General features: G+C 62.6%; 3 protein-coding genes across 5 annotated transcripts; 1 reads left to right on the top strand and 2 right to left on the bottom strand.

Moving 5' to 3' along the window:
* Nucleotides 1-2,765: 2,765 nt before the first annotated feature.
* EDF1 (endothelial differentiation related factor 1) lies at nucleotides 2,766-8,202 on the top strand. The gene is made up of 5 exons (XM_054084071.1): nucleotides 2,766-2,917; nucleotides 2,998-3,049; nucleotides 6,230-6,390; nucleotides 7,001-7,094; nucleotides 7,648-8,202. Exons 1-5 carry the CDS (start codon nucleotides 2,840-2,842, stop codon nucleotides 7,707-7,709), a joined length of 447 nt encoding a protein of 148 aa, XP_053940046.1. The 5' UTR covers nucleotides 2,766-2,839; the 3' UTR covers nucleotides 7,710-8,202.
* A 1,018-nt stretch (nucleotides 8,203-9,220) lies between these two features.
* Nucleotides 9,221-21,925, bottom strand: MAMDC4 (MAM domain containing 4). 2 transcript variants are annotated; one of them, XM_054084488.1, is made up of 29 exons: nucleotides 21,819-21,925; nucleotides 21,145-21,258; nucleotides 19,937-20,110; nucleotides 19,596-19,721; nucleotides 19,184-19,329; nucleotides 18,964-19,048; nucleotides 18,606-18,734; nucleotides 18,257-18,403; nucleotides 17,973-18,067; nucleotides 17,427-17,585; nucleotides 16,743-16,827; nucleotides 16,178-16,327; nucleotides 15,909-16,016; nucleotides 15,086-15,217; nucleotides 14,779-14,909; nucleotides 14,575-14,680; nucleotides 14,094-14,210; nucleotides 13,744-13,878; nucleotides 13,520-13,650; nucleotides 13,227-13,443; nucleotides 12,714-12,851; nucleotides 12,506-12,627; nucleotides 12,320-12,410; nucleotides 11,563-11,709; nucleotides 11,157-11,291; nucleotides 10,764-10,891; nucleotides 10,306-10,417; nucleotides 10,003-10,178; nucleotides 9,221-9,465 (listed from the first exon to the last, which is right to left on the bottom strand). In XM_054084488.1, exons 1-29 carry the CDS (start codon nucleotides 21,853-21,855, stop codon nucleotides 9,418-9,420), a joined length of 3,621 nt encoding a protein of 1,206 aa, XP_053940463.1. In that variant the 5' UTR covers nucleotides 21,856-21,925; the 3' UTR covers nucleotides 9,221-9,417. The 2 variants fall into 2 exon arrangements, with proteins under 2 accessions (XP_053940463.1, XP_053940464.1); XM_054084489.1 differs by lacking the exon at nucleotides 18,606-18,734.
* Nucleotides 21,926-25,483: 3,558 nt separating this feature from the next.
* PHPT1 (phosphohistidine phosphatase 1) lies at nucleotides 25,484-26,889 on the bottom strand. 2 transcript variants are annotated; one of them, XM_054084502.1, is made up of 3 exons: nucleotides 26,595-26,889; nucleotides 26,361-26,485; nucleotides 25,485-25,903 (listed from the first exon to the last, which is right to left on the bottom strand). In XM_054084502.1, exons 1-3 carry the CDS (start codon nucleotides 26,746-26,748, stop codon nucleotides 25,811-25,813), a joined length of 372 nt encoding a protein of 123 aa, XP_053940477.1. In that variant the 5' UTR covers nucleotides 26,749-26,889; the 3' UTR covers nucleotides 25,485-25,810. The 2 variants fall into 2 exon arrangements, with proteins under 2 accessions (XP_053940476.1, XP_053940477.1); XM_054084501.1 differs by having other exon boundaries at nucleotides 25,484-25,903; nucleotides 26,361-26,889.
* Between the last annotated feature and the right edge of the window lie 37 nt (nucleotides 26,890-26,926).

Here is a 26,926-nt window from a genome sequence, read left to right as displayed (position 1 = left end):
CGGCACCGGGAGGTGAATCGGGGCAGCTCGGCCCAGACTGCCAGGCACCCGTTGAGGCGGGACGCTCCCTGTGGGCTGGGGACTGGAGGGACTGGGGGGGAACTGGGGTGCTGGGGACAAACCGCAGCCCTACGGATGTGCTGGCAGGACGCAGCTCCCCAGGATGGCACCACTGCCCTCACCCCTGCTGCAACCAACAGCCCTCTTTCCCCGCACAGCCGTCCGGGAATGTGAGTACAAAAGCTACCACGTTGCCCAAGTTCCGGGCTGGCGGATGTAACATAGGGAAGGAAAAGCCCTGCCCCGTTTGCTGAGGGAGCACAACTCTGGCAGTGGCACCAGGCCATGACAGGCTGCTGCCAAAAGGCAGAAACTGCCAGCAGAGACTTGCCAGCAGCACCTGCGGTGGGATGGGAACACCGGGATGCTCCATGTCACCCTGCTGCTGGATTCTCCCTGGGGCTGCTCCCTGTCACCCAGGTGCATCCAGGCTGCTCCCTGACGCCCCACTGCTGCTCCATGATCCCAGGGCTGTTCCATGTCACCCAGCTGCACCTGGAGCTGCTCCATCAACCTGCTGTGTCCAGGCTTCTCCATGTCCCCCCAGTGCTGGGTTACCCCAGGGCTGCTTAATGTCACCCCGCTGCACTGGGGCTGCCTGCTCCGAGTCAGCCCCTGCATCCTTGCTGCTTCATGTCACCCCACTGCTGGATCCTCCCAAGGCTGCTCTGTGTCATCCAGCTGCGCCCAGGCTGTTCCATGTCACCCCACTGCACGGGGGATGCTCCATGTCAGCCCCTGGACCCAGGCTGTTCCATGCCACCCCACTGCTGGATTCCCCCAAGGCTTCTCCATGTCACCCTGCTGCTGGATTCCCCCAGGGCTTCTGTGTGTCACACTGCTACACCTGGAGCTGCTCTGTGTCATCCCACTGCTCCATGTCACCCCACTGCTGGATCTCCCCCACGGCTGCTCTGTGTCGCCCCACTGCATCCAGGCTTCTCCACATCACCCCACTGCTGGATTACCCTAGGGCTGCTGAATGTCACCCCGCTGCATCCAGGCTTCTCCATGTCACCCTGCTGCTGGATCCCCTTGGGTCTGCTCTGTCACCCCACTGCTCTGTGTCACCCCATTGCTGGATCCCCCCTCAGGATTCTCCTTGTCACCCAGCTGCACCCAAGGCTGCTGTCACACTACTGCTGGACCCTCCACAAGGCTGCTCCGTGTCACCCCACCACTGATCCGAGTCAGCTTCTGCACCCAGGCTGTTCTGTGTCACTGCACTGCTGCCCCATGTCACCCCACCGCACTGGGGCTTCTCCAAGTCAGGCCCTCCACGCAGGCTGTTCCGTGTCACCCCACTGCTGGATTATCCCAGGGCTTCTCCATGTCACTCTGTTGCTGGATCCTCCCAGGGCTGCTTCATGTCACCCTGCTACACCTGGGGCTGCTCTGTGTCACCCCAATGCTGGCCCCCCCCAGATTCTCCGTGTCACCCCCTGCACCTGTGGCTCCTCTGAGTCAGCTTCTGCACCCAGGCTGTTCCATGTCACCCCACTGCTGGATTCCCCCAGGACTCGCTCCCTGTCACCTTGCTGCTAGATTCCCCAGGACTTCTCTGTGTCACCCCACTGCACTCAGGCTGCTCCATGTCACCCTACTGCTGGATTCCCCCAAGGCTGTTCCGTGTCATCCAGCTGCGCCCAAGCTGTTGCATGTCACCCTATTGCACTGGGGCTGCTCCAAGTCAGCCCCTGCACCCAGCCTGTTCCGTGTCACCCCACTGTTTGATCACCCTAAGGCTTCTCCATGTCACCCTGCTCCTGGATCCCCCCGGGGCTGCTGTGTCACTCCACTGCTGGATCCCCCTAAGGCTGTTCCATGTCACCCCACTGTTGGATACCCCTAAGGCTGCTCCGTGTCACACCACTGCACTGGGGCTGCTCCCCATCACCCGCTGCTGGATCCCCCGGACACGGCCGGGGCCGCGGGCCCGGCGAGACGGAGCCACGCACCCCAAGAGGCTGCTCCTCCCCACCCCCCAGCTCGGATTCGCGGGGGGCAGACAGGAAACCCCCGCGCTCCCCGGTTCCGAGCAGCGCCCGGCTCGGCCTGGAAGCAGCTTGCGGGGCGGGGCCCCCGCCTCCCCGGCTGCTCCCGAGATGACGCGAGGCGAGCGCCGGGATTCCCAGCCTTTAGTGCCGGGCTGCCCGGTGACTCAGAGCGAGGCGGGGGCTTCGCGGGCGGCTCCGGCCTCCAAGCACCGGAAGACCCCGCCGGGGCCCCGGGACCGGCCCTCCAGAGAGGCGCTCGCAGCCCAGTCGGTGCTCGGCGCCTCCCGGGACGGAGGCCGGGACCGTGGGGAGCGCAGCGTCCTCCCCGGGCAGCCATGACAGCCCCGCCGAGCCACGCGCCGCAACCACAGCGCATGCGCGACCCGCCCCCGAGTCACGATTGGCCCACTGGGTGACAGCGCCGAGCGCTGAGCCAATCGTGTCGAAGTGCAGAGTGATTGGCAGCTAAGACAGCCTGTTAGAGGTGCCAAGGTGCTCGAGAGCCCGCCCCCAGCCTGGCACGCTGGCCAATCGTATCGCGCATAGAATGATTGGCAGGTCCACGCACCTATCAAAAGCAACGGCGTCACAGCCGGGTCGCTGTTATGTCGAAGCCCATTGAGCCGCCAGAGGCCCCGCCCATCGCGGCCGCTCATAGGTCGGTTCTACTGACGGACGCGCGCGCCGCCCAATCAGCGGCCGCCCCGGGGCCACCTCCCCTGACGCGCGCGCGCACCGCCCAATCGGGGCCGTGTCCGGTGGGGGCGAGAGGTGCCGGGGCCATGGCGGAGAGCGACTGGGACACGGTCACCGTGCTGCGCAAGAAGGGCCCCAGCGCGGCCCAGGCCAAGTCCAAGCAGGTCAGGGGGCGCCGGGGCGGCTGCGGGGCGGTGCCGGGGGGGCCCCGCGGCGGCCCGCGCTCACGCTCTGCTCCCCGCAGGCCATCCTGGCGGCGCAGCGGCGCGGCGAGGACGTGGAGACCTCCAAGAAGTGTGGGTACCGGGGCTGGGGCGGGGGCAGCGCGGGGGGAAGGCCTGGGGAGGATCGGAGGGAGGGGGAGGGGACAAGGGGGAAATGAGGGGCTGGGGAGGGGGCGGGGACGGATCGGGGGCAGAGAAGGGGGCGAGGAGGGGGATCAGGGGTAGGGGAGGGGCGGGGGGGGGAATCGGGGGCCGGAGGGGCAGAATCAGGGCCGGGGGAAGGGCCGGTGGGGGATCAGGGGCAGGGGATGGGGCAGAGGGGGGATGAGGGGCAGAAAAGGGGGTGGGGGGGACGGAGGGGGGATCAGGGTGAGTGGGCATCAGGGGCAGGGAAGGGGGTAAGGGAAGGGACAGGAAGGATCGAGGAAGGGAGCAGGGATGGGATCAGGGGCAGAGGAGTGGGCAGAGCGGGAGTCGGGGGCAGAAGAGGGGGTGGGGAGGCAGAGAGGGGATCAGGGGCAGGGGATGGGGCAAGGGAATGGGCAGGGGTGGGATTGGGTAGGGGAAGGAGGCAGGAGTGGGATCAGGGGCAGAAGAGGGGGGGCGGACAGAGGGAGGTTCAGGGGAAGGGGGGCATCAGGGGCAGGGAAGGATCAGAGGCAGGAAGGGGGCAAGGGAAGTAGCAGGGGGGATCGGGGAAGGAGGCAGGAGTGGGATTGGGGCAGAGGAGAGGGCAGAGGGGGGATTGGGGCCAGAAAAGGGAGCGGGGGGGGATCAGAGGCAGGGAAGAGCATGGGGGAAGGGGATGGGACAAAATAAGGGGCAGGGGAGGGGGCAGGGACAAGGGAAGGGGGCAGAGAGGGGGATCAGGGCCCGAGGAACTGGGCAGGGGAGGATCAGGGGCAAGGGAGGAGGGAGGGCGAGAATAAGACAGAAAAGGGTGCAGAAAGGAATCAGAGGCAAGGGAAGGGGGCAGGGGAGGATCAGGGGCAAGGGAAGGGGGTTGAGGGGGGATGAGGGGCAGTGGTTGGGGGAGGATCAGGGGCAAGGGAAGGGGGAGAGGGAGTTCAGGGCCTGGAGACGGGGGTAGAGGTGGGATCAGGGGCAAGGGAAGGGGGCTGGGGGGAGAATCAGGTGCAAGAGGGGATCAGGGACAAGGGAAGGGGTCAAAGGAGGGATCAAGGCCTGATGAACCAGGCGAGGGAAGGGGAGAGGGAGAGGAACAGGGGCAGGGGAGGGGGGGTAGGTCCCCTGGAGGTGGAGGATTCGGCAGCCCTGAAGGAGTGGGGGGTGGTCAGGGCCCCCTTGGGCAGAGGGGTTAACAGCCTTGGGGAGGGGGAGCAGCATCCCTGGGAGGTTGGGGGTCAAAGCCGCTGAGGTAGTGGAGCGAGGGAGATGTCAGAGCCGTGGAAAGGGGAGGCTGTGTCCCCAGGAAGGTTGGGATTGGGAGCGCCGGGGGAGAGGAGTGATGGTGGGTTGGGGTCCCCGGGGAGGGGTGGGCAGTGTCCCCGGGCCAGGGAGGGGGTCAGGGCTTGAGGATGGGGGGGTCAGCAGCCCTGAGGGACAGGGAGGGGGACCGGGGGTCAGAGTGTTGAAGCACCCGGGAGAATCATAGAATCACCAGGTTGGAAAGGACCCACTGGATCATTGAGTCCAACCATTCCTAAGACTGCCTAAACCATGCTCCTCAGCACCTCATCCACCCGTCTCTTAAACGCCTCCAGGGAAGGTGACTCAACTATCTCCCTGGGCAGCCTCTGCCAGTGCCAAATGACCCTTTCCATGAAAAATTTTTTCCTGATGTCCAGAGAAAGAAGTGCGGGGGTCAGGGCCCCAGAGAGTGGGGTTTGGCAGTGCCAAGGGAGTGGGAATGGGGGATCGGGGCCCTGGAGAAGGGGGAGCACTGTCCACTGGGGTGGTGGTGGTATTGAAACCTGGGGAGGGGGGTTAGGGACCAGGGAGGGGGCATTTGGGAGCCCTGAGGGAGTGGGAAGGGTCATGGTCTTGAAAAGGTGGGGGACAGCATGCAGGGGTAAAGGAGTCGGCAGCCCCAGCAGAGGGGGAGGCAGTGTCTCCAGGAGGGTGGGGATTGGCAGCCACCAGGGAGACATGGGGGCATCAGGGTCCCGCTGGAGGGTGAGGTTTGGCAGCCCTGGGGGAGCAGCACCCTTGTGAAGGGGGGCATCCTCAGCCACTGAGGGAGCAAGGAGGGCTCAGGGTCTGGGGAGGGGTGGTCAGCAGCCTTGGGAGAGTAGGGACAGGGGATCAGGCTCCCCCGAGGGGGGAAGCAGCGTCTCTGGGGTGGGGTGGGTGTCGAAGCCCCTTGGGGAGGGGGGCATTAGGGCCCAGGATGGGGGGGATTAGTGTCCCAGGGAGGGTGGAGTGCTTCCCTGTAGCCATCTCAGAGTTCTGTGTTGCCCAGTGTGGAGCCCTGGCTGGTGCATGCAGAGCCCTTGGAGCAGCCTTCATGATCGCAAAATGAAAACCTCCCAAATTTTGCTCTTATTTCTCTCGTTAACCTATGCTAATGGGTTCAGTGCTTATCTTCTTGCGATGATGCTCTTTAAAAATTTCCCGTTTACTGTGCAATGGAAATTCTCAGTTTCTTTTACTGCAGGGATGAGATTATGATGGTTGGAAAAAACACATAGGTGATCCTTGAATGACGTTTAGTCGGCTTAGTCAAGAGGCTGCATGTCAGAGACAGACGTGAGGGAAAGGAGTTAAACGGTGACTTAAGACTGTAACTAAGAGGACCCAAACCAAACAATGTGTTTTGAACTTCAGGCTTTCAGCAAAGCTAAGTGGGGTTAGAGTTCACTTACAAAAGACATCAGAAAATTGATTTAGAGCCACTTATTCACACTGCTTTGTGCCGGAGCAAATGAGATACAAGTTTAAATATTAACCCCTGAGCTGTAACACAAACGTTTGTGTGGAGTGAAGTTTGATATTAAATCCCCAAGCAATAGCAAATCTGGAGTGAAGTTCCAATGTGAAGGAAAGAAAGGGCTCGGCCCAGCTGTGTTTGGGCATCGGCATTAACAGGAGGGAGGGAACACGTTCCCTGACCTGCAGTGAGCAGGATCTGGCTGAGATCAGTGCTGATGCTGGCACGTTGAAATCTTGAAAGCTCCGTGGGATCCTGGGCAGCTGGGTGCTTAGAAAAAGTGCTTTGATACTTCTTGGCGCAGCTCTGAGCCTCGTTTTGTTTGTCCTTGCTTTTTGTTTTGCACTTGCTTTGAATCACAGGGGCAGCAGGCCAAAACAAACAACACTTCATCACAAAGAACACAGCCAAGCTCGACCGTGAGACAGAAGAGCTGCACCATGACCGCGTTTCCCTGGAGGTGGGCAAAGTGATCCAGCAGGGCCGGCAGAGCAAGGGAATGACACAGAAGGACTTGGCCACTGTGAGTATTGCTAGGGCCCACTGGGCTCTGCTCACGTGCTACGCAGGCAGTTCAGGCCCCTCAAGGCAAAGGTGGGCGCTTCTCCTGTTCTCCCCCGGGCGGCTGCAGTGAGATGGGAGCACGGGTGGGAAGCTTGGTGAAAGCAGCACCTCTGGTATCCGATCTCTGGGCGGCACTTGTTGTGTGGGAAGTGTTTAGAGGTTTATCTGTGCAGCATTTCAACGCCTGCTTGGAGACAGAGCGTTGCTGCGGCTGGAGAGCTGGTAGGAGGGTCGTCCTCCCCCTCGTCCCCATAAGCTCAGCACTGATGTGAGGTGTTTTTTGTGCCACCTGGGCCTGATGCAGCATTCCAGAGCTCACAAGGAACAGCACTGCACACTGTTACTGCTCCTCCCGGGAGGCTGAAGGAAGCAGGACTCTGTCCAGGATGGGTGATGCCATCACTGTGACCTTCCGGCAGGGAGGGAGGTGATAGCGGAGAGGGAGTGGGCCTGGGAGTGGCACTTTTCCTGGCGTAGCTGGAGGCTGTTACTTATCTGTGAGTGCTGGGGGTGGTGCTGAGTGCTCACTGTGCATGGAGCCAGCGCTTGAGGTGCTGCTTCTCTTTCAGAAAATCAATGAAAAACCGCAAGTTATTGCTGACTATGAATCAGGAAGAGCGATCCCTAACAACCAGGTGATGGGCAAGATTGAAAGAGCCATTGGTAAGTTAAGACAGGAGGCTTCAAGAGCAATGCCAGAGTCCTCAGTGCCTGGGAGGGGTGTGTGCAGTGACGTTTTGTACAGTTTCCATGTCGGGAACGGGTTATCTTGGGTGCAGTGTCATTAAGCTGTATTCTGATACAATTTGGATCTGCTGGCCGAAACCAGAACTTGGAGAGTATGTTCTCCTGTTGTTCATCTTCACGCGTGGGGCTGTGCCCTGGGCACATCCCTGGGGCTTCCTCTAGCAAAGTCAGTGGGATTCCCAGACACGTGAAGGCCTGGTTGCACTCTGAAGGGTGTCCCACAGCCACTGGTGTGTGTGTAACTCTGCTAAGCCAGTACAGACACTGTTTTCTAGCACAATAATCAGTGCACAAGTGAGAACTGGAGCTTTGCCTGATGCTTCTAGGAACTAAAGCAGGATTGTCCCCAGCTCTGGCTCCCCTGCCCCCTTCTTTGGATGTTCTCTTCATTATAGCAAAGATTTGAGGAGATAAAGTTTGGGTGAGTGATTGAGTGCTGATGGTGACCGTTTCGTCTGTCTTATTCCAGGCCTTAAACTGCGTGGGAAGGATATTGGAAAACCGCTGGAAACCGGCCCCAAAGGGAAATGACAACAAAGCCTCGAAATCAGTTTGTCCAAACTGGTCTCACCTGGCTGGTTCTCCGTAGCTGCCAGAGTCTCTCTGTGTGTCGCCAAGCTGAACACGAGGGCTCCAGACTTGCTTTGGGGGGGAAATCTGCCGAATCTGTACATGCTGTAAAAAGGCAACCTTAAAGAAGCGATTTTCTTGATTTTGTTTTCCCTTCCCTCCTTTCCAGAGATTGGGGAACTAAACCCTAACAATACCGCATCCGATTTGCCAGAAAATGCCTGCGTCTCGGTGTGTAGAAGCAGCTCATGTTAAGATGCTTGGGGTGGTCTGAAATGGGGCTGTTTAGTCGGAACAATATGGGTGGGGTGTTTTCGATATAAATAATTTGGGAGAGTTGATCCGTGTCTGCATTTGAAACGGTGACTCCCGTCACCGCACCCCAGCAGCGTTTCTGTTTGCTCCCCTCAGCCTGGTTTTAAGAGCTCTACAATAAAGTTTGATACCCTTCATCTGCGCAGGCTGCTCGCTGCCTGTTTGCTTCCTGGTGATCCATCTCGTGGCTGGAGATGGATTAGGTGTGGGTAGTGGGACTACCTCAAGCAGCTGGGAAAGGGCCGGAGCTGTCGGAGCCTTCCTGGCTGCTTGGCTTCGGTGAGGACTGCAGCTTTGGCCTGCAGCCCAGAGATGAAATCAACGCTGTGGGTTTGTCTTGTGTGGAGGAGGAGGGAGGCTCTGGAGTTCTGTGAAGCCAAACGGATGCGGACAGGCCCAGGCAGGTGTTTCTGAGGCTGGAGCACTCCTTGCCCACCGCGCAGGAGCACCAGAGCTGTGGGGACGGTGCTCGATGGGACTGGGGCACAATCTAAGTGGGACAGAGCTGAAGGGAGAGAGGGAAAAACAGGCTTTGGGCACAGACTGGGAAAACAGGACACCCCGATCCTCTCTGGACCAGCCTGGGGTCTGAGGAGAGCAGGATCGCTCCTGGGTGGCTCATCCGCACGGAGCCCAAACAGCTCTGTCTGTCGTTGGGTCTGGGTGGCCGCTTTGGCCGTGGGCTGCACAGGGGTCACACGGTGTTAAATGTTGAAAACTTGGGGGAAAGAGTGGCCCTGGTCTTGGGGTGGCCCTGGCTGTAGCTGTGGGTGCCCAGGTCCTGAGCCCAGCCTGTGCCTTGGGAACGTTTTTCTTTTCCCGGTGCCTTCAAATGCAAATAATTGGGAGCCCTGCAAAGGTGCTGGGCAGGTGTGCACTCAGGGCTGCTGTGTCTACAGCTCTGCTGTGTGGTGTCCCCAGCTCCCTGCCCTCCCAGCCACCTCTTCAAGCCCTACAGCAGCATCAAGCTTCCTCCCCGTGCCTGAGGAGCTGCTGTGCTCGATCCTGGCTGTGGGAAGGGGCTCGTGCCCTGTGCAGCACCCGCCGACCTGGGGGCTCAGGGCTGTGCACTCGCCCCTTCCCTGGCCAGAACCCTGCTCGGACAAGGATGGCAGCTGCTGGAAACTCCTGGCAAAGCATGGACACATCTCAGTGCAGAAAGTTCATGTTACAAAAGACAACACTTCTCCCGAGTCCATAGAGGTAGTGGGGTCAGCGCCCGCGGCAGCTGCCCGCTGTCGGATGCCGAGAGCCGGAGGCGGCTGCTGGAGTGTGAGCGCTTGCTGGAGGGATGCTCTGCCCTGCATACACCTCGCAGGCGTGAGTAGGCCATTACTCCTGCTGGCTACTAATTTCAGACCTCATCCCCATCTTTTGGCAGTGGAGGGATAATGACCTTGTCCTGCAAAGAAGGAAGAATAGGAATCGGTTACAGCAAGCACGGGCTGGGTCTAGTTTGAGCTACAAGGACTTTTTCCAGGCTGCAGAGGGGAGAACCTGCGTGCTGGCCCACCACAATCCCAGTGGAAAAAACAGCCCCGGCAGAAAAAACAACCCCTGGAAGAACTGGGGCTCCTTGTCTTCTTTTGGGGTCAGTCCTGGGGCCAGAGTCTGTGCTGGGGACTGGGTGACACCAAATGAAACCAGAGGTTAAGTGCCTTTCAGGGTTTTAAGTTGCTGGTTTGAAGGGGGTGAGCACTGTTTGCATGCTGTGGTCCCTGCAGGGCTCAGGGAGGAGGATCGCAGCCTCAGCGCTTTCTGGAGCAGCTGCAGGTCATTCCTGCAGCTCAGGGTCACTCATCCACCAGCAGCCAGATAAGAGGCAGAGCCCTTTGCACCTCTGGACGTGTTGGCACAGGCTCAGGGATTTGCTGATCTTTTAGGAATGCTGTTTTGGTGCAGTTGGGGGCGAGCAGGAGAGCCCTTCACCCGGCCTTACATCTCGGAAAGTGATGTTGTCGAAGCCCTGGGGAGCACCGCTCTCCCCCAGCATCCCGCTCGCCAGCCCTCGCCGCTTCAGCCAGTGCCAGCTGCCAACAGCCACCAGCGCCACGACCACCAGGGCCAGGAGAACGCCGAGCACCACCTCTGCCACAAAGCTGCCCGAGGATTTCTCTGCAGGGAGAGGAGATGCTGCCAGGCTCAGCCCACCACCCCGGAGCGCTGGCTGCAGCCGCAGCGCCAGCAGCCTCAGCGGTGCTGTGTTGGCCTTGCTTGGTCACAGCCAGAACCATCCCCGCACCTTCCCCTGGCACCACCGGGCTGGCATGGCAGCCCCTAGTGCTGTACACGATGTCATCCAGTGCCACCGGCCCCTCCATCGGCCACCTCCAGGTGCTGATCTCGAAGATGATCTGTGGAGGAAGATGGGATCTGGGGAGTGATGCATGGGGAGGGACCACCACACCTTAGGAGGGTACCTCACACTTCAGGAGAGACCCCACACCTTGCGAGGGACCCCCAAACCTCAAGAGGGCACCTTGCACCTCAGGAGGGCCCTCGCATCCCAGGAGGGACCCCATATCTCAGGAAGGTACCCCCCACCTCAGGACAGCCCCCACACCCCAGGAAGGTTCCCACATCTCAGGAGTGTACCCCACACCTCAGAAGGGCCCCCCATGCTCCAGGAGGGCAACTCACACCTCAGGAGGGACCCCACATCTCGGAGGGCACTCCATATCCCAGGGTGGCTCCACATACCTGGAACTCACTGGGGCTTTGCACGGGCACCACGCCAGCCTGCCAGCCCCGGCTCTGGTGCCCGGCCACGCTCCACACTGTGCGCTGCCCCGCCGCGCTGTGCAGCATCACCCGCAGCTCCCCACTGGCTGCAGAAAGGAGGGGGACAGGCACCTCGGCATCAATGGCCACCCAGAGACACTGAGAGTCACTGGGTCCCACCAGTCATGCCACCATCCCAGGGGACGGCAGCACCCAGTGGAACATGCCATCCCCACCACTCGGCCAGAGCTGAACCAGAGTCAGTGGTGTGGTGGGTAGGGAGGGGGTTTGCAGACCCTGCTCCTGCTCCCATCGTGGGCTCATGAGAGGGACAGCAGGGCCAGCAGCTCCTCCCTGCCCTGCAGTGCTCACCAAGGTGCTCTGGGATGTCCATGTGGTACCAGAAGCGCAGGCAGGAGTCGGCAGCGGCGGGCAGGGGTTGGCTCTCCAGACGGGCAGCGGTGCCCCCTGCACCCAGCATGCTGGTGTCAAAGTGCACGTAGTGACCTGATGGGCAAGGACAGAGCACAGGTGGCCCCGGTCCTGCACCCCCAACCTGCGTGTCCTGCTCCCCTCAAAACACCCAGAGTGATACCCGGAGGATTGCAGCCCCACAGCCCTGCTCCTCATGGCCTTTGGGACAAAACTGTCCCTTTCAGGCAAGGGGATGGGGGTGCTGGGACGCATCATTGCCGGGGTCGTTCTTGGGTGACCCCATCCATCCCCAGCTCCTCTCCCTCCCTCCGGCCACGCTGGAGGAGGGCTGGGTGTCTCCTACCATGCCTTGTGCCAAGGGTGTGATCCTGCTCGGGGCCAGGGTACTTGGCAAGGGGGGTTCCATTCTTCCAGCCCCAGGCGAAGGTGTGCAGGCGGGGGTCCGAGGAGCTGCTCCAGCCACACAGGTCCTGCTCGAAGTCACAGGATGCTGCGAGGAAAGGGGTGCTGTGATGCGCCCAGTGCTGCAGGCACACACTGCCCACGGGGAGATGGGGTATCCAGGGTGGGCAGCCCCAGCCCCTTCCCCACCACCCCCTTCTTGGGCCCAGGGCAGGCGCAGGGTGACCAGTGGCCGTGGCCAAGCTGTGATGGAGGAGGCAGGCTGTCCCTGTCCCCACGGCTGTGTACCTCCATGGAATCACAGAATAGTTTGGGTTGGAAGGGACCTTAAACATCACCCAGCTCCAACGTCCCTGCCATGTGCAGAGACAACCCACTGGATCAGGCTGCCCAAGGCCCCATCCAACCTGGTCTTGAACACCTCCAGGGATGGGGCAACCTGTGCCAGTGTCTCACCACCCCCATTGTGAAGAAATTCTTCCTTCTGTCCAGCCTAAATCTGCCCCTCTCCAGTTTATACCCATTGCCCCTCGTCCTATCACTATAAGCCTTTGCAAAAAGTCCCTCTCCAGCTTTCCTGTAGCCTCTTCAAGTACTGGAAGGTCACTATGCGGTCTCCTTAGAGCCTTCTCTTCTCCAGGCTGACCAACCCCAATTCTTAGCCTGTCATGCCCCATCCCCGCTGGCACAGCTCCCACCTGGCTCAGGGCAGGCTCCGTCCGACACGTGCAGGTCGTCCAGTGCGATGTACCCGTGGTCACCCCCAGCTCCCACTGCCTCGAATATTGCCTGCGAGTGGGGTGGGCAGAGCGTCACGCTGAGCCCGCTCCCCTCCTCAGCCCAGCCTGCCCCCCTGCCCGCCGCGTGCCCCCTGCCTGTCTCACCTGCCAGTCCCCATCCGGCCGGACGGTGACGTGGCCGCGGTGCCAGGTGTCCCCAGCCACGGCGCTCACATCCAGCACTTTCATCCGCACCCCGCTCTGCTCCATGGAGACGCTGAGGGAGCCTGGCCAGGGCACCTGCCATGGAGGGGGGGCCGTGCGGGACCCCCACCCGCACAGCGGTGCCCTTGCGGACGGTCGTGGTGCTCACCTGGCGTCGTGGCGCTCAGCTGGTACCAGAAGGCCAGGCACTGGGTGGGCGCCGAGGACTGGTAGGGCTGGGAGGTGAGGGCAGCCGCGCGCCCAGCGGGCAGCGACGTCCCGTCTGTGCTCACCACCAGGTAATGGCCTGAGGAGAGAACCCCGCGCCATCACCCCCACTGCCGGCACCGCACCCCATGGCTGGGGAGTACGGGCTGGGGACCCCGAGAGCAGGGGCAGGGGAGGGAGGGAGGGAGGGAGGGAGGAAGGAAGGAAGGAAGGAAGGAAGGAAGGAAGGAAGGAAGGAAGGAAGGAAGGGAGGGAGGGAGGGAGGGAGGGAGGGAGGGAGGGAGGGAGGAAGGAAGGAAGGAAGGAAGGAAGGAAGGAAGGAAGGAAGGAAGGAAGGAAGGAAGGAAGGAAGGGAGGGAGGGAGGGAGGAAGGAAGGAAGGGAGGGAGGAAGGGCAGGGAAGGCAGAGCAGGCAGCAGGGCTCCCCAGTGCCCCAGAAAGCCATGGCCCCGTACCTGCCACGGTGCCGGTGCTGTGATCAGCTGCGGGCCCTGCGACAGTGCCGGTGCCGTTGCTCTGCCGCAGCCAGGTTCGCTGCCCGCTGCTCACCAACCCGCAGGTGTCCGCCTCGAAGGAGCAGGAGAGCTCGGCCGCGCAGGGCCCTGCCGTCAGCGCCAGGTCGTCCAGCGCCACGTCCCCCAGGAACCCATCCCGCAGCGCTTCGAAGGCCACCTGCCACCGGGAGAGCAGCGTCCCATGGCCCCGCGCCCCGCTGGCACCCCGTAGCACCTGGGGACCCGTCCCTCACCCGGTACCGCTGCTGGCCCGTGGCGGGCAGCGTCGCCCAGCCCCGGTGCCAGATGCTGCCCTGCGTCCCGCGCCGGGTCCACAGCACTGTCTCCTCTGCTCCCTCCGGCTGCAGCTTGAGGTTCAGGGTGCCTGGGCAAGGAGAAAGTGGGGCAGCTGTCCCGCACCCTGTGGGGACCCCGCTGTCGCCAGGGCATCCCAGGAGGATGCTGTGGGGCTGCGTACCGATCTGCGGGCCGGCCAGGCGGTACCAGAAGGAGAGGCAGCGCGGGGCGGTGGCGGGCTCCTGGTGGTAGGTGATGAGCTGTGCCCGCTGCCCACGGCTCCACGGCGCAGAGGGATCCGCCGACAAGAAGTAGCCTGGGAGTTGGGGACAGCCAGGGTGGATGGGACACATCCATGGGTGCTTCAAGCTGCGCCCACGTCACCCACATCCGGTCCTGGATCCAGGCTGGGCTCATCCCACGGGCAAGGGGCTGCATGGGGCATGCAGGGTACACCCCAGCCTTTGGGACAGGAGGCTGTGGGTTCCCCTGGGCTGCCTGGGGTCCCCAGGAGAGCAGTGAGCCCCTTACCTGTGCCAGTGGTGTGGTCGGAGCCCTGCTCCTGCCCTGTGCTGAGGACCCACTTGAAGTCGCTGGCCTGATGCGGGTACCAGCTGCACGTGCCCCTCTCGAAGTTGCAGGACAGCTCTGGCCAGAGAAAGGCGACCATGGAAAGGCAGTGGGGATAAGGCACCTCAAAAGCAAACAGGTCCCCAAACTGTCCCTCTTTTTCCCTGCCCCATTCCCTGATTTGACCCCATGCGGGTGTCCTGAGGCAGGGTGCACGTATGGCAGGGGAGTTGGAATGAGATGATCTTTTTAAGGTCCCTTCCCACTCAAACCGTTCTATGACTCTATGTGTGCTCAGCCCCAGCCATAGGGCTTCTGCAGCGTGGTCCTGCCCTGGGCTGGGGACAGGGTGACAGTAACCAGGCAGCACCCATGGGAGCAGCACCCATCTCTGTGGGCAGGGTCCGGTGCCCCCTTCCTGCCCACGCGCCCCTGGCTGTACCTGTGGCCCCCGGTGGCCCCACGTTGGGGTGGCACTGCACGAACGTCACATTGTCAATGGCTGCACTGGCCGAGTCCTGCAGGTCCACCAGCCCCAGCAGCTCCACCTGGGGTGGCACGGCAGCAGTGAGCCCCGCCGAGCCCGGCAGCGCTGGCACAGCCCTGCCCGCAGCCACGCGGGCTGGTCCCTCTGCCCCTGGCACACCTGGAAGGGCCGTGTCCTCTCTCCGAGTGGGACGTGGACGTGTCTCTCGGCCGTGCTGCCATTCCCTGCTGTGTGCCAGGCCAGCTGGGTGCTGGCAGTGGTGTGATCCACGATGCTGATGGCAAGGAAGCCTGGGTGCAAGAGGTGGTGCGGAGGCTGTGGGCACCAGCAGGCACTGGCTGCAGCCGGGGAGCCCCCTGGGACCCCAGCACCCCCCTGCCCGTGCCCACAGGGGACACCCTGGCTCCAGGGTGGTGGGATGGGGCAGGGGGGGGTCTGCCGTGTGCCAGGCGGGGACAGGGGTTACCTGGGGGGCCACTGTGCAGGCGGTAGCTCAGCTCCATGGCGCAGGCGGGGCCGGAGGGGCCCAGCAGGGGTGTGCGAGCCTTCGCTGCAGCCATCATTTGTCCTTCTCCAGCCTGAAGGGCCAGGAAATTCCCTGGGCACAGAAACGCTCTGAGAGGTCAAGACAGTAGCCCCGCATCCCTGACAGCACCCGCAGCCCAGCACCCTGCCCAGGCCCAGAATCATAGAACCATAGGATTGTTTGGGTCGGAAAAGACCTTGAAGATCATCGGGTTCAACCATAAACCTGACACTGTCACGTCTACCAGTAAACCGTGTCCCTAAGCACCAGATCTCCACATCTTTTGAATCTCTCCAGGGATGGAGACTCCACCACCGCCCTGGGCAGCCTCTGCCAGGGCTTCATCACTGTTTCGGTAAAGAAATGTTTCCCAATATCCAATTTAAACCTCCCATGGCACAATTTGAGGCCTTTCCTCTCGTCCCATCCCTTGCTCCCTTCGGAGCAGAGCCCAGCACCCACCTCACCACAACCTCCTTTCCAGGAGCTGCAGAGAGCGATGAGGTCTCCCCTCAGTCTGCTCTTCTCCAGGCTAAACAGCCCCAGGGCCCTCAGCTGCTCCCAGAACCCCTGGGTTCCAGACTCTACCCCAGCTCCGTTCCCTCCTCTGGATGCTCTCCAGCCCCTCAGTGTCTTTCCCTCTACACTTCATCACCTCCACGCTTTCCACCACCCTGGCAGGGTGGGCACGGGATGTCCCTGCACCCTAGGAGCCCTCACGTCGCTCTTAGGAGCATGGCCTGGATGGTGGGAATAGCCTCACCTGCGAGGACGGAGCCGGTGGTCTCGGTGCCCCTCTGCACGCCCCAGCGCAGCCGCCCCACGCTGACATCGTGCCAGCCCCCAGACCCATCCTCAAAAGTGGTTGCTCCTGCAAAAGGCCAAGATCAGCCCCACAGGGCCACCACGCTTGGGCTGCGCTGGCACCCGTGTCCCCTGGCCATGCCGGGAGAGGGATGCTCAGGTCACCCTGCCCTGGTCCCCTCTGCCACCTGGCCACCGGGGAGCCGGCTGCCTGCCCGCAGCCCTCACCGCAGTGCTTCTCGTCTGAGCCGTCGACGCAATTCCGGGTGAAGTCGCAGGCCAGCTCCGCGCTGATGCAGTCCCCGCTGTCGCAGGCCACTTCCTCAGCCGCGCAGCGGCTGGCACGCGCCCGGCTCGGCAGATGGGCTGAAGGCGCCTCTGGTGGGAGCCCCCCGGGGTGGGGATCGGTAGTGAGAGGGGCCCACAGCGTCACCCCTTCAAGCCACAGCCCCTCCGGATGTCCCCTGCCCGCCTCCCTGGCTCTCCGTGTCCCCCACCCTGCTTGCTCCCACCGGGCAAAGGGGACCAAGGGGGTTGGTGAGAGCCACCCGTGTGGCACGGCTGGGGCAGGAGGTTTGGGGGCAGAAGGGTGGACAATGTCACAGCCGCAGGATGAGGACATGAGGTAACCCAGGCTGTGGGCTCCAGGGAAAGAGCCTGCCATGCTGTGCTCAGGATGGTCACCATGATGACCGGAGGGACAGGTGGACACAAGGGGTGCTTTAGGGATGGTGCCGCGGGCATGAGACCTGTGGGGACAACAGGGGTAGGGGGTGGCCACCCTCTGACTCACTCGGCTCCTGCTTGCAGTCTGGAGACAGGATCAGGTCATCGATGGCCACAGTTCCTTCGCCACCGGCCACCCCCTCGATCAGCACCTGCAGGGAAGCACCGCGCTGGCGTCAGAGAGGGGCAGGGCGATGGTGCTGGGCATGGGGGGGGCATCAGGGAGCTGTGGAGTGGGGGTCCCAACCCCTGTAAAGGGGTTTGGTGGGAGCAGGGGCGATGCTGCAGCAGGAAGGGGTGTGGGAGTGGGCTGGCAGGGCCACAGTGGGCTTGGGGTGGTGGTGCTGCCCCTGCACAGAACCTGTGGCTGCTCAGGAGTGCTGTTGGGGGCCACCACAGTGCCATTGGGGAAATAATGGGGCATCCTCTGGGTTCAGCTGGGAGGGGGTCTGGTTGTGTGGGTGGCTGTGGGCGACAGCAGACAGGACGGTATGAAGGTACAGGGTGACATGGGATGGATGAAGGTACCACCGCAGCCTTCCCCTTCTTCCAGTGAGGTGGTCACTGCAAGAGGGTCTTTGGGGGCGACTTGGAGGAGTGGTGACAGGGACACACAGCTGGCACATGCCAGCACCAGGGGGCTCAGCTCCATCCCAGTTCAATGCTGACCCCTGGTCCTATGGGTGCATCCTGGGGGTGGCCCCTCGCCCTGCAGGCAGCCCTGCTTGCCCCAGCGTGGTGCCCAGCCCACCTTGAAGCTCTCTGACACGTTGAAGTCCACTCTCTCCCGGACCCAACAGCTGCCCAGGTCTCCCATCCTTTCCCTCACCAGGTGCTTGGTGGAGTTGATCACGTAGGAGATGCTGATGCTGCTGGTGGCCGAGCCGTGGAGGTGGCAGTACAGCACGAGCTGGGGATGGGGAGGGTGTGAGTGAGCACCAAAGCCCCTAGCAGGGGTGCGCAGCCCCCACACCCCAGGGCACGGCTGCTGCCCCACAGGATGAGGCTGGAGGAGATGCCACCAAACCACTCCCAGAAACCCTCTCTCTATCCCCAGCAAAGGGCCAATCACAGCCCCAGCCCCACGTGAGGGTCTCCATGGCTGGGGATCCTGTCTCCCACCATCGCCTTCCCTGGAGGTGTTTAAGGAACAAGTGGATGAAGTGCTTAGGGACATGGTTTAAGGGAGTGTTAAGAATGGTTGGACTCAATGATCCAGTGGGTCCTTTCCAACCTGGTGATTCTATGATCACTGTACCCACATGGGCTGTGGCGTGGGGTCTCAGCTGTGACTCACAGAGCAGGACTTGGTGGCCTGGAAAGTAGGACTGCTGAACAGTGCTGTGCTGCCAGCCCCCGGAGCCGAGGCGCTGCCCACGTGGAGGAAAAAACCTGTGGGAGATGCCAGGAAGGGGCTGAGTGGAGCCACGTTGGGCATGTGGGTAGAAGATGCTGTTTACCCAGAACAGCCTTAAGCCGAGCCCAGGCGTGTGCTACCCCAGGGCATGTCCACCCTGGGGCCACTGACACCTTGGGGACCTGCAGTGGGGTCCCCTACGGTGCCGGTGCCTGGCTGCGTACCTGCCCTGCTGGTGGTGGTGTGGTCCCGGGTAGGGAGGCTGTACGCGGTCCCCAGGTTCAGGCTGCTGTTCCTCTTCCACACCAGCGACCCATTCTCTGCCACCCAGTTGCAGAGACCTTCCTCAAAGGAACATTGGGTGAAGGAATCTGCAGGGAGAGAGGGAGAGCAGGGTGACCCAGGGAGGTCCCTGTGACGGGGATCCCTCCAGAGAACTCTCGAGTTGATTCTGCCTCTTTGGCCCCAAAGCCATGGGGCATAGCTGCCAGCCCCACACCCTGGATTTGCCCCACAAGCCCATCCGGGTGGTCGTTGGGGCAGCGAGTTGGGCCACCCCGCAGGGATGCTCACTACACAGCGTTGCGTTCTCATCTGAGCCGTCGCCGCAGTCGTCAGTGCCGTCGCAGAAACGGTGCTGTGCCAGGCAGGAGCCTTGGGCGCAGCGGCTCTCCTCGGCTCCACAAGCCTTCTGCTCAGGTTCTGGGATGGGTGGACACACCGTCAGCACCCCACCAGCCCTATGGGGGGCCCAGCACATGCTGGGGTAGCCCCACATCCCTCCCTGGGCTAGGGGACAGGCTTCTGCTGCCCAGCCCGTGCCCTGGCCAGGGACCTGCACCCAAGACTCAGTGGGCAGCAGGTGAGCTCCCCCAGGGGCTGCACCCAGGGATCCCGGCTCACATCTCATCCTCAGGGATGCTGGACTCACCCTGCAAGCCGCAGTTCCTGAAGATGATGTCATCGAGCGCCAGCTCTGCCTCCCATGCCGGCGGTTGTGTCAGGGAGAAGATGAGCTAGGACAAGATGCCAGAGTTGGCATGAGCTGAGAATCCTCCCAAGCTGCCCGGGCATCCTTGGCTCCCGGTGCCTCTCCCGGCTCCTCCGGCCCCGGCTCATGGCACCCAAGTGCTGACACAGCCCTGGCTCACCTGGAACTGCTCTGTGATCCGTCCAGGGTAGGCGACCAGCTGGTGCCAGCCCTCGCCTCCATGCTCGGGGCTCTGCCACAGCCCCACCACCTCATCCCTGTACACCGCAGCCAGGCGCAGCACCGGCTTCTCCGTCTGATTGAGCCCTGTGGGAGCCCCAAAACATGGTCCTGGGCACCCTGGGGTACCCACAGGGATGATTCCAGCCTCCCAGCTCCAGTGACCGGAGCCAGAACCCCTGGTCTGGCTTGTGAAGCCCAGAAGAAGTGAGTGGAATGGTTAGGACTCATCTTGAGGTACTGGTGGCTCTGCCCATGCCATGGGGACAGATGGTCCCATCCCTCCCCACTGCCCCCCCGCCTTTGCTTCCCAGTGCCCTCAGGCTGAACCGTGTGTGCTGTGGTGCCCTCACCGCTTCCTGAGAGGTGGTACCATGCCCTGATCTCACACGTGGCAGCTGCTTCCCGCATCACCGGTGACCTGAGCCAGGCTGTGGCCGTAGTCTTTGTCGGGGGCGACACGGTCACCATGAACCATCCTGGGGAGGGCAGAGAGCAGTGCAGGGGCTGCAGCCCCATGGGACGGCACTGGGGCCATGGCTGCCACCGCTTCTGCCCCACCATCGATCTACTCTGTCCCAGCACTCTACAAGGATGGGTGAGCCAGCACGCCGGCCGCAGGGCACCCGTGGCCCAGAGGTGCGGTGCTGTGGGTGCCTGGAATGCGCTCAGCAGCCGGGCAGCTCCCGCTTACCCAGGTCGGTGCCGATGGTGTGGTCTGAGTGGGGTCCTGTTCCCCACATGGCCAGGCTGGCTCGGCCCCGCACCCATCTGTACATCGAGGTGCTCACGTCGTGCCAGCCGCAGTCGCCATCCTCAAAGTCACAGGTGAAACGGGTGCCCAGCACTGCTGAGCCCCGCATGTATCCTGAGGGTGGGAGAACAGGGTGTCAAGGCTGGGATGGGTCCATCTGGGGTCCTGTGCCCACCCTGGGGACCTGCAGCCACCCAGGGCACCTGCGTCCAGTGCAGGGACCTGCACCCACCTGGGAGACCTGTGTCCACCCTGCGGACCTGTGCCCACCCTGGGGATCCACATCTCACCAGGGCACCTGCATCCACCTGGGGAACCTGCGCCCATCCTGGGGACCTGCACCTCATCAGGGCATCTGCATCCACCTGGGGAACCTGCGCCCATCCTGGGGACCTGCACCTCATCAGGGCATCTGCATCCACCCCAAGGACCTGTGCCCGCTAGTGGGTACCTGCGCCCACCCTGGGGACCTGCACCCTCCCTGGGGACCTGCACCTCATCAGGGCATCTGCACCCATCCTGGGGACCTATGCCCACCCTGAGGACCTGTGCCCATCCTGGGGACTTGCACCTCACCAGGGCATCTGCGTCCACCCCAGGGACCTGTGCCCACTAGTGGGGACCTGCACCTACCCTGGGGACCTGCAACCATCTGGGGATCTGCACCCATCCTGGGGACCTATGCCCACCCTGAGGACCTGCACCCACCCTGGGGAACTGCACCTCATCAGGGCATCTGCTTCCACCTTGGGGGCCTGTGCCCTCTAGTGGGGACCAGCACCCATCCTGGGGACCTGTGCCCATCCTGGGGACCTGCACCTCACCAGGGCATATGTGTCCACCCCACGGACCTGTGCCCACCAGTGGGGACCTGCACCCACCCCGGGGAACCTGCACACCTGCACCTCACCATGGCACCTACATCCAGCACAGGGACCTGCACTCTCCTGAGGAGCCTGCATCCACCTGGGAGATCTGTATCCACCCCAGGGACCTGCACCCATCCTGGGCGTCCTGCATCCACTCTGGGGACTTGTGTCCACTTGAAGAACCTGCACCTACCCTGGGGTCCTGCCCCCACGGTGCCCCCAGCTCCTCGCCTGCTCCTGCCCCAGGAGCGGGACCTGGCAGCGGGGCTGGGCACTCACCACACTGGTTCTCATCGGAGCAATCGCTGCAGTTGCAGATGAAGTTGCAGAGCTGCCCCGCTGCGCTGCCACAGCTGTTGATGACCGTGGACTCACCAGGGAGCACACTCCCAGCTACAGGAGAGACAGCAGGGCTGAAAACCCTATGAGGATCCAGGCATGGTGCCCACAGCAGGTGCCATCGGGGCTCCCCGGTTTGGTACGCTGCAAGGGCTGCGCTGAGCTCTCAGCAGCATTATGCCCTGGATGGGACCCTCCACCACTGCCCCTCGCCTCCCACATCTCCACCTTTGCCACTCTCCTACGCCCCTGGGCGCTGCCGGGAGCTGGAGCACGACCCTCCAGCCTGGTACATCACAGCCCTGCTCCCAGTCTGAGCCTCATTTTGAGGAAAACAGGCAAATCTGGGCATTTTCCACCCAAGTGTGAGCAAAGCCACCAGCGATGCCCAGCCCAGTGCTTGCTTGCCCTGGAGAATCCCAGTTTGACCGTGGCTAGCAGAGCCCAGAGGAGGGTTCTGCCGGGCTGTATCTGCTCCGCCGCCCTTGGCACAGCGCAGTCCCCCTGGAGCTGAGGAAAGCAGCAATCCCCACGCCAGGGAAGGATGGAGCAGAGCAGCCAGCACCATGGCCCTTCCCACCCCACAGCGCGACCCCCGTGTCGGCAGAGCTCACCCAGCAGCAGGAGGGCGAGCAGCGCCTGCCCAGCCATCGGCCTCCGGGACACAGTAATGGTAAAACGGAGCCGGGAGAGACACAGGGCCGGCAGTGGAGGCCACGCCACGAACTGAAGGCTGGAATCTGACCCCCCGGGACCTGCGTCGCACTGGACTTCAGCCTCACCGTTATCAGCGCTCCAGCCCCGGCAGCAGGGTTTATGGCGAGATGGTTTGCCAGGCTGGGACAGGTCACTGTGGTTGTGCCACCTGGCACCGCTGCCACCATCGCAGGCATCGAGCTGGCAGCTCTGCGTCCCCAGATCTTCAGCTGCTTTTCCTCACTGAACCCCCTCTTCCAGCCATGCTGAGATGCTGGGTGCTGCTCTGGCTGGGATGGGGATGGCTTGCATGGTCCAGCAGCACACACCGGCTTGGCCACTTGTTCTTGCCGAGCTGGTGATGCTGCCAGGCCTGGGGAGAAGCTGGCACCTCTGCCAGGGGTGTGGAGGCCGCGCTGTGCCAGCTTCCTGGGCTGTATCCTGTGTAACCCCAGGGAGAAACAGTCCCAGTGCATAAGGAGCAGTAGGAGAGGCTCGGGGTGCAGGGCATGGACTGGCAGTGGGGTGCACCCTGACCAGCGAGGGCAGCTAGAAATGGGGTGCAAGGAACAACCTCCAAGGTAGGAAAGGTAGAAACGGGTCAGGATGCATCCCAGCAATCATGAGCTGCAGCAGGCAGAGCCCTAGGACTGGGGTGGGGTTGGCCATAAATAAGTTGGCGCTTTGAACTCAGAACAAGAGCCTGGCTGTCTGGAGACTTGGGAAGGGCTGGGAGAGGAGGTAGGGACAAGTGAGGACATGCAGGACGAGCAGGCTGTCCCAGCACCCGGCTGAGCTGCCTTTGCCAAAAGCTGGGGCTCCAGCCCAGTCCCAGCGATGTGCCGACGGGAGGCAAGAGGGGGCCTCATCCTGCCCAGTGTGCGCAGAGCAGCCCCGCGTCCCTGTTACTGCTTTGTCGGGGTGCCCAGGCCAGCGCAGAGGCCAGCAGGCTGCCCTCGCCCTCCTCCCCAGCCCAGCAGGCAGCCCCGGGGAGCCAGAGGGGCCACCAGCAGGAACCAGCCCTCTCCAGTCCCTCTGTGCACCCCAGCACCCAGATCCTGACGCCACAGGGTGAAGGGGCACAGCTTTAGGGCCACAACCATGTCACTCCTGGAGGAGAACCGCCCCGGCCCAGCCCCAGGAAGGGTGATTCAAGCTGGAAGACATGTGGCTCAGCAGACAGAGCTCTTGCATGGCACCACCAGAGCTGCCTGGTGATGGCAACCACTGCCCCTGCCTCAGTTTCCTCTCTGGGCACAGGGAGCTGCTGCCAGGGCTCGTGGGGGCTGGCACTGCCCAGGGCTGATTTTCTGCTTCAGTTGCCGGCAGCCCCTGCTCATGGCTGAGCCGGGAGACTTCTCGTGTCCTGGCTGATGGCCTTGGACAGCAGATTGCAGCGCGATTGCATCAGGTGCAGTAAAACACAGGGCTCAGCTCCTTCCCCGTGTCAGCACAGGGGAGAGGCGGAGGCCAACACTCTCCCAGCCTGCAGCCAGCAGTGCCTGCAGGAATGATCCCTGCACGTCCCCTGCTGCCTGGAAACCTGGCAAGGACCAAGCTGGCCACAAGCCAGCACCGTGGCCTCCAGAAGAGCAGCCAGCAGCCTCCTGGGTGCCACAAGCAGAGCATCTCCAGCAGGTCCCATCTCTCCCCTCCACACTACAGAGACACAGGGGAGTGCTGGGCTCCAGTACAGGAGAGATGTGGGCAGACTGGAGCAGATCCAGCTGGGGGCTGTGACCGTGACAGAGGGATCGGACTTCCCAGGAGAGGCTGGGAGGGCTGGAGCTGCTCAGACTGGAGAAGAGAAAGCACAGGGACATGACAGGAGGGAATGGAAGGAAGGAGGCAGCCTCTGCAGAGCAGTGAATGCCCAGCAAAGGACAGGGGGCAACGAGAACAAAGCAAGAACATGAAACAACTCTCAGGATGTGAAAGCTGCCTGGTGGAAAAGGACCTTGGGGTGCTGGTTGACACCAGCCGAACACAAGCCAGCAGTGGCCCAGGTGGCCAAGAAAGCCACCAGCATCCTGGCTTGGATCAGCCATGGGGTGGCCAGCAAGAGCAGGGAAGGGATCGTCCCCCTGTACTCAGCACTGGTAAGGCTGCACCTCAGTTTTGGGCCCCTCACTTCATGAAAGACATTGAGGGGCTGCAGCCTGTCTGGAGAACGGAACAGAGCTGGGGAAGGGTCTGGAGCCCACGGCAGTGGTGGAGTCTTCATCCCTGAAGGGGTTCAAAACGCCTGTGGCCATGGCACTTAGGTTCATGGTTTAATCAGCACGGTGGGGCTGGGCTGACGGTTGGATTGGATGAACTGAGAGGTCTTACTGGGGGTCATCAGAACCAAAAAAGGTCTCCATCCATGGAGATGCCCATAACTCACTTGGTCACAGTGCAGAGCACCCTGCTGGGGCAGGGACCAGACTAACTACAAGGAGCCTCCAAGCTCTGTGATGTGGTGACTCCAAGAGAAGCTGTGCTTCATGCAACCCATGCAAGGCACTTGGCCCCATCCACCCAGGGTCTGGCACTTCCCATCTGCCATGCTGGGGAATAAGATCCCACACATGCGCGACTGTTGGGCAACATCCATCCCAACACAGGGAAGTGGCCAACAACTTGCAGGAGGGAAGGTCTGGCTGCAGCAGAGCTGTTCCTCTAGAGGCCCAGTGCAACCTCATGTGCGTTCACACATGGTGAGTCTAAGTCTGGGCTTAGACTCCAGCTCTTGTCTTGCTCCACCATCTCATGAGGCTGGAGGTGGCTTTGGGTGCCATCCTACGCAGGAGACACTGCTCCAGCTGCACAGTGGGCTCTGCATCCCCAGGAAGTTCATCCTCACCCATCAGGATCTATCCTGCAAGTCTAGGGCAGGACACCAGACACAAGGGCTGAGCTTTAGCAGGTCCTGCTAACCTTGTGCTGCTCCAGGCACAGAGGAACCATCTCCTGCTCCAGGCAGCCGGCACTCCAGCAAGAGGGATGCAGGAGCCAGGAACACAGAGGACGGCAGCCCAGCAAGGGAAAGGAGTCTGGGACCAGGGAAGGTGAGGCTCCTCCAGCCCCAGCCTCGTAAGAGATGGCGATCCAGCAACCCACCTGGCCAGCCTGACCTGCACGTCTCCCTTGAACTCTCCTGTCACCAATGGCTCTGGCAGCTTTTCCCAGTCTCCCCACCTTGCTCCACGCTGGAGGCACAAGCAGAGCATTCCTGGGAAGCACTGAGGGGCAGAAGGCAGTCCTGGCTGTCAAGAGGGCTGAAGTCGAAGGTGGATGCTCTACCTCAAGGCGTGACCACCTGTCGAGGTAGGAACAGGAATGTTTGTCCCAACATGTTTCCAGGCAGCTCAGCTTCCCTGCAGCAAGAGGTGAGGGTGGTTCTTCCAATGGGAGCACCCTCTTCCCTCTGTTAGGCATGGGGACCCATCACTCTCTCCTCACCTACCTCAGCCCTTCCCAAGGCAACTCCTGATGCATTTTCTGCCAGCCTGGGGGTCAGGCCCCTCAGGAAGGGCTGAAAACCTGGGAAGTCATTCCTGCTGTAAGGGGGGACAACCCAGACCCAGGTAGCCATAAACGCACCACCACACAAGCAGCTGCGTTCGCCAACATGTTTAATTCTCACATACAGATGTGGGACAAAGCCCCTCGCCGCCAGGGAGGCCGGGGCAGAGCACCCATCAGCCTCACCGAGGCTTTGCCGTGCCGTTCTGGGGAGGTGGGGAGCACCCATAACGTGTGGGAAGTCCGGTGGTGGTGAACAACGGGCATGTTCAACACAAACATAATCAGGAGAGCCCAGAGCGCTGCTGAGCACAGACAGGGAGCCTGCTGCCACCACCCTGATGCCAGATCTGGCTGCGCCAGCTCCAGGCTGGCACTGCTGCCGCTGCCCAGCCGGAGCGAATCAGTAGCCTTCATCTGCCCAGGTGATCTCGTAGTCTGGATACTCAGCTTTCAACTTCTCTGTAGTCACGGAGTGGTCTGCTCGCCCAAAGCCCTATAAGAGGAGAGGGTCCCCAAGTAGACCTGAGGTGCTTTTCATCCACAGGAGAGGTTGGCAAAACCCTGGGGTGGCTCAGCACAACCAGAGGTGCCGGCAGTGGAAGGCACAGCTGAGCCCATGCCTAGGGAAGATGGGTTTGCTCCAGCCCTTCCATGGCAGCAGCTCAGCCCAGCTCCAGCTGCAGGGATGTGGGACCAGCCTGGTGATGGGAATCACAGTCATGGAATGGTTTGGGTCAGAAGGGACCCCAACACCCACCCAGTCCCAGGGACACCTCCCACTGGACCAGGGTGCTCAAAGCCTCAATTCCTTGCTTAGGACATGCAGGGGACGCGGTCACGGCCCCGGCAGCACCACTGCCCTCTAGCTTGCCCCTCTGCTCCCGGTTCAGCCGCGAGCAGAGGTCTCGGTGCCCCCGCCCGGCCACAGGAGGGTCCCCCGACCCGCTTACCACCGAGTAGCCGTAGACGTGGATCCTCCGCTCCTCGGGGCGGTGGGCGAGGCGGCCGCCCCCCAGGCACTCGCAGCCCAGGCCCCGCCGCGCCAGCTCCTCCGCCGTTCGCTCGTATAGGTCGGCTGCGGGGGGAGGGACCCGTAGGGCGGCTGCGGCTCCCTCTGGTGCCCGGGGCCGCCCTGGGCCCTGACCCCATCCCCGGGGCCGCCCGCCGGTGCCCGCGCCCCTCACCGTGGTATTCGGCCCAGCCGTGGCCGCGCACGACGTCCTTCCCGGGCCCACCGGCCGCGCGCACGCGCACCAGCACGTACTTGAAGACGCCGTCACCGTCGATCTCCACATCCGCCACCCCTGCCAGCGCCGCCACCGCCTCCTCTGCCGCCATCGCGACCGACCCGCCGCGCGCCGCCACTTCCGCCCCGCCAGCCAATCCGCTTCCGCCCACCGCCGGGAGCCCCGCCCACTGACCGCCAACAGCCAGTCAGCACCCGCTTCTCACCGTAGCCCCGCCCACCCAGCAATAAACGACCAATCAGACATGCTCTCGGAGCCCCGCCCCCTCA

Source organism: Cuculus canorus, chromosome 19 (genome assembly GCF_017976375.1).
Source record: "Cuculus canorus isolate bCucCan1 chromosome 19, bCucCan1.pri, whole genome shotgun sequence".
Taxonomy (NCBI): domain Eukaryota; kingdom Metazoa; phylum Chordata; class Aves; order Cuculiformes; family Cuculidae; genus Cuculus; species Cuculus canorus.
Note: the sequence above shows the minus strand (reverse complement) of the source record. Positions and strands in the feature narration are given on the sequence as shown.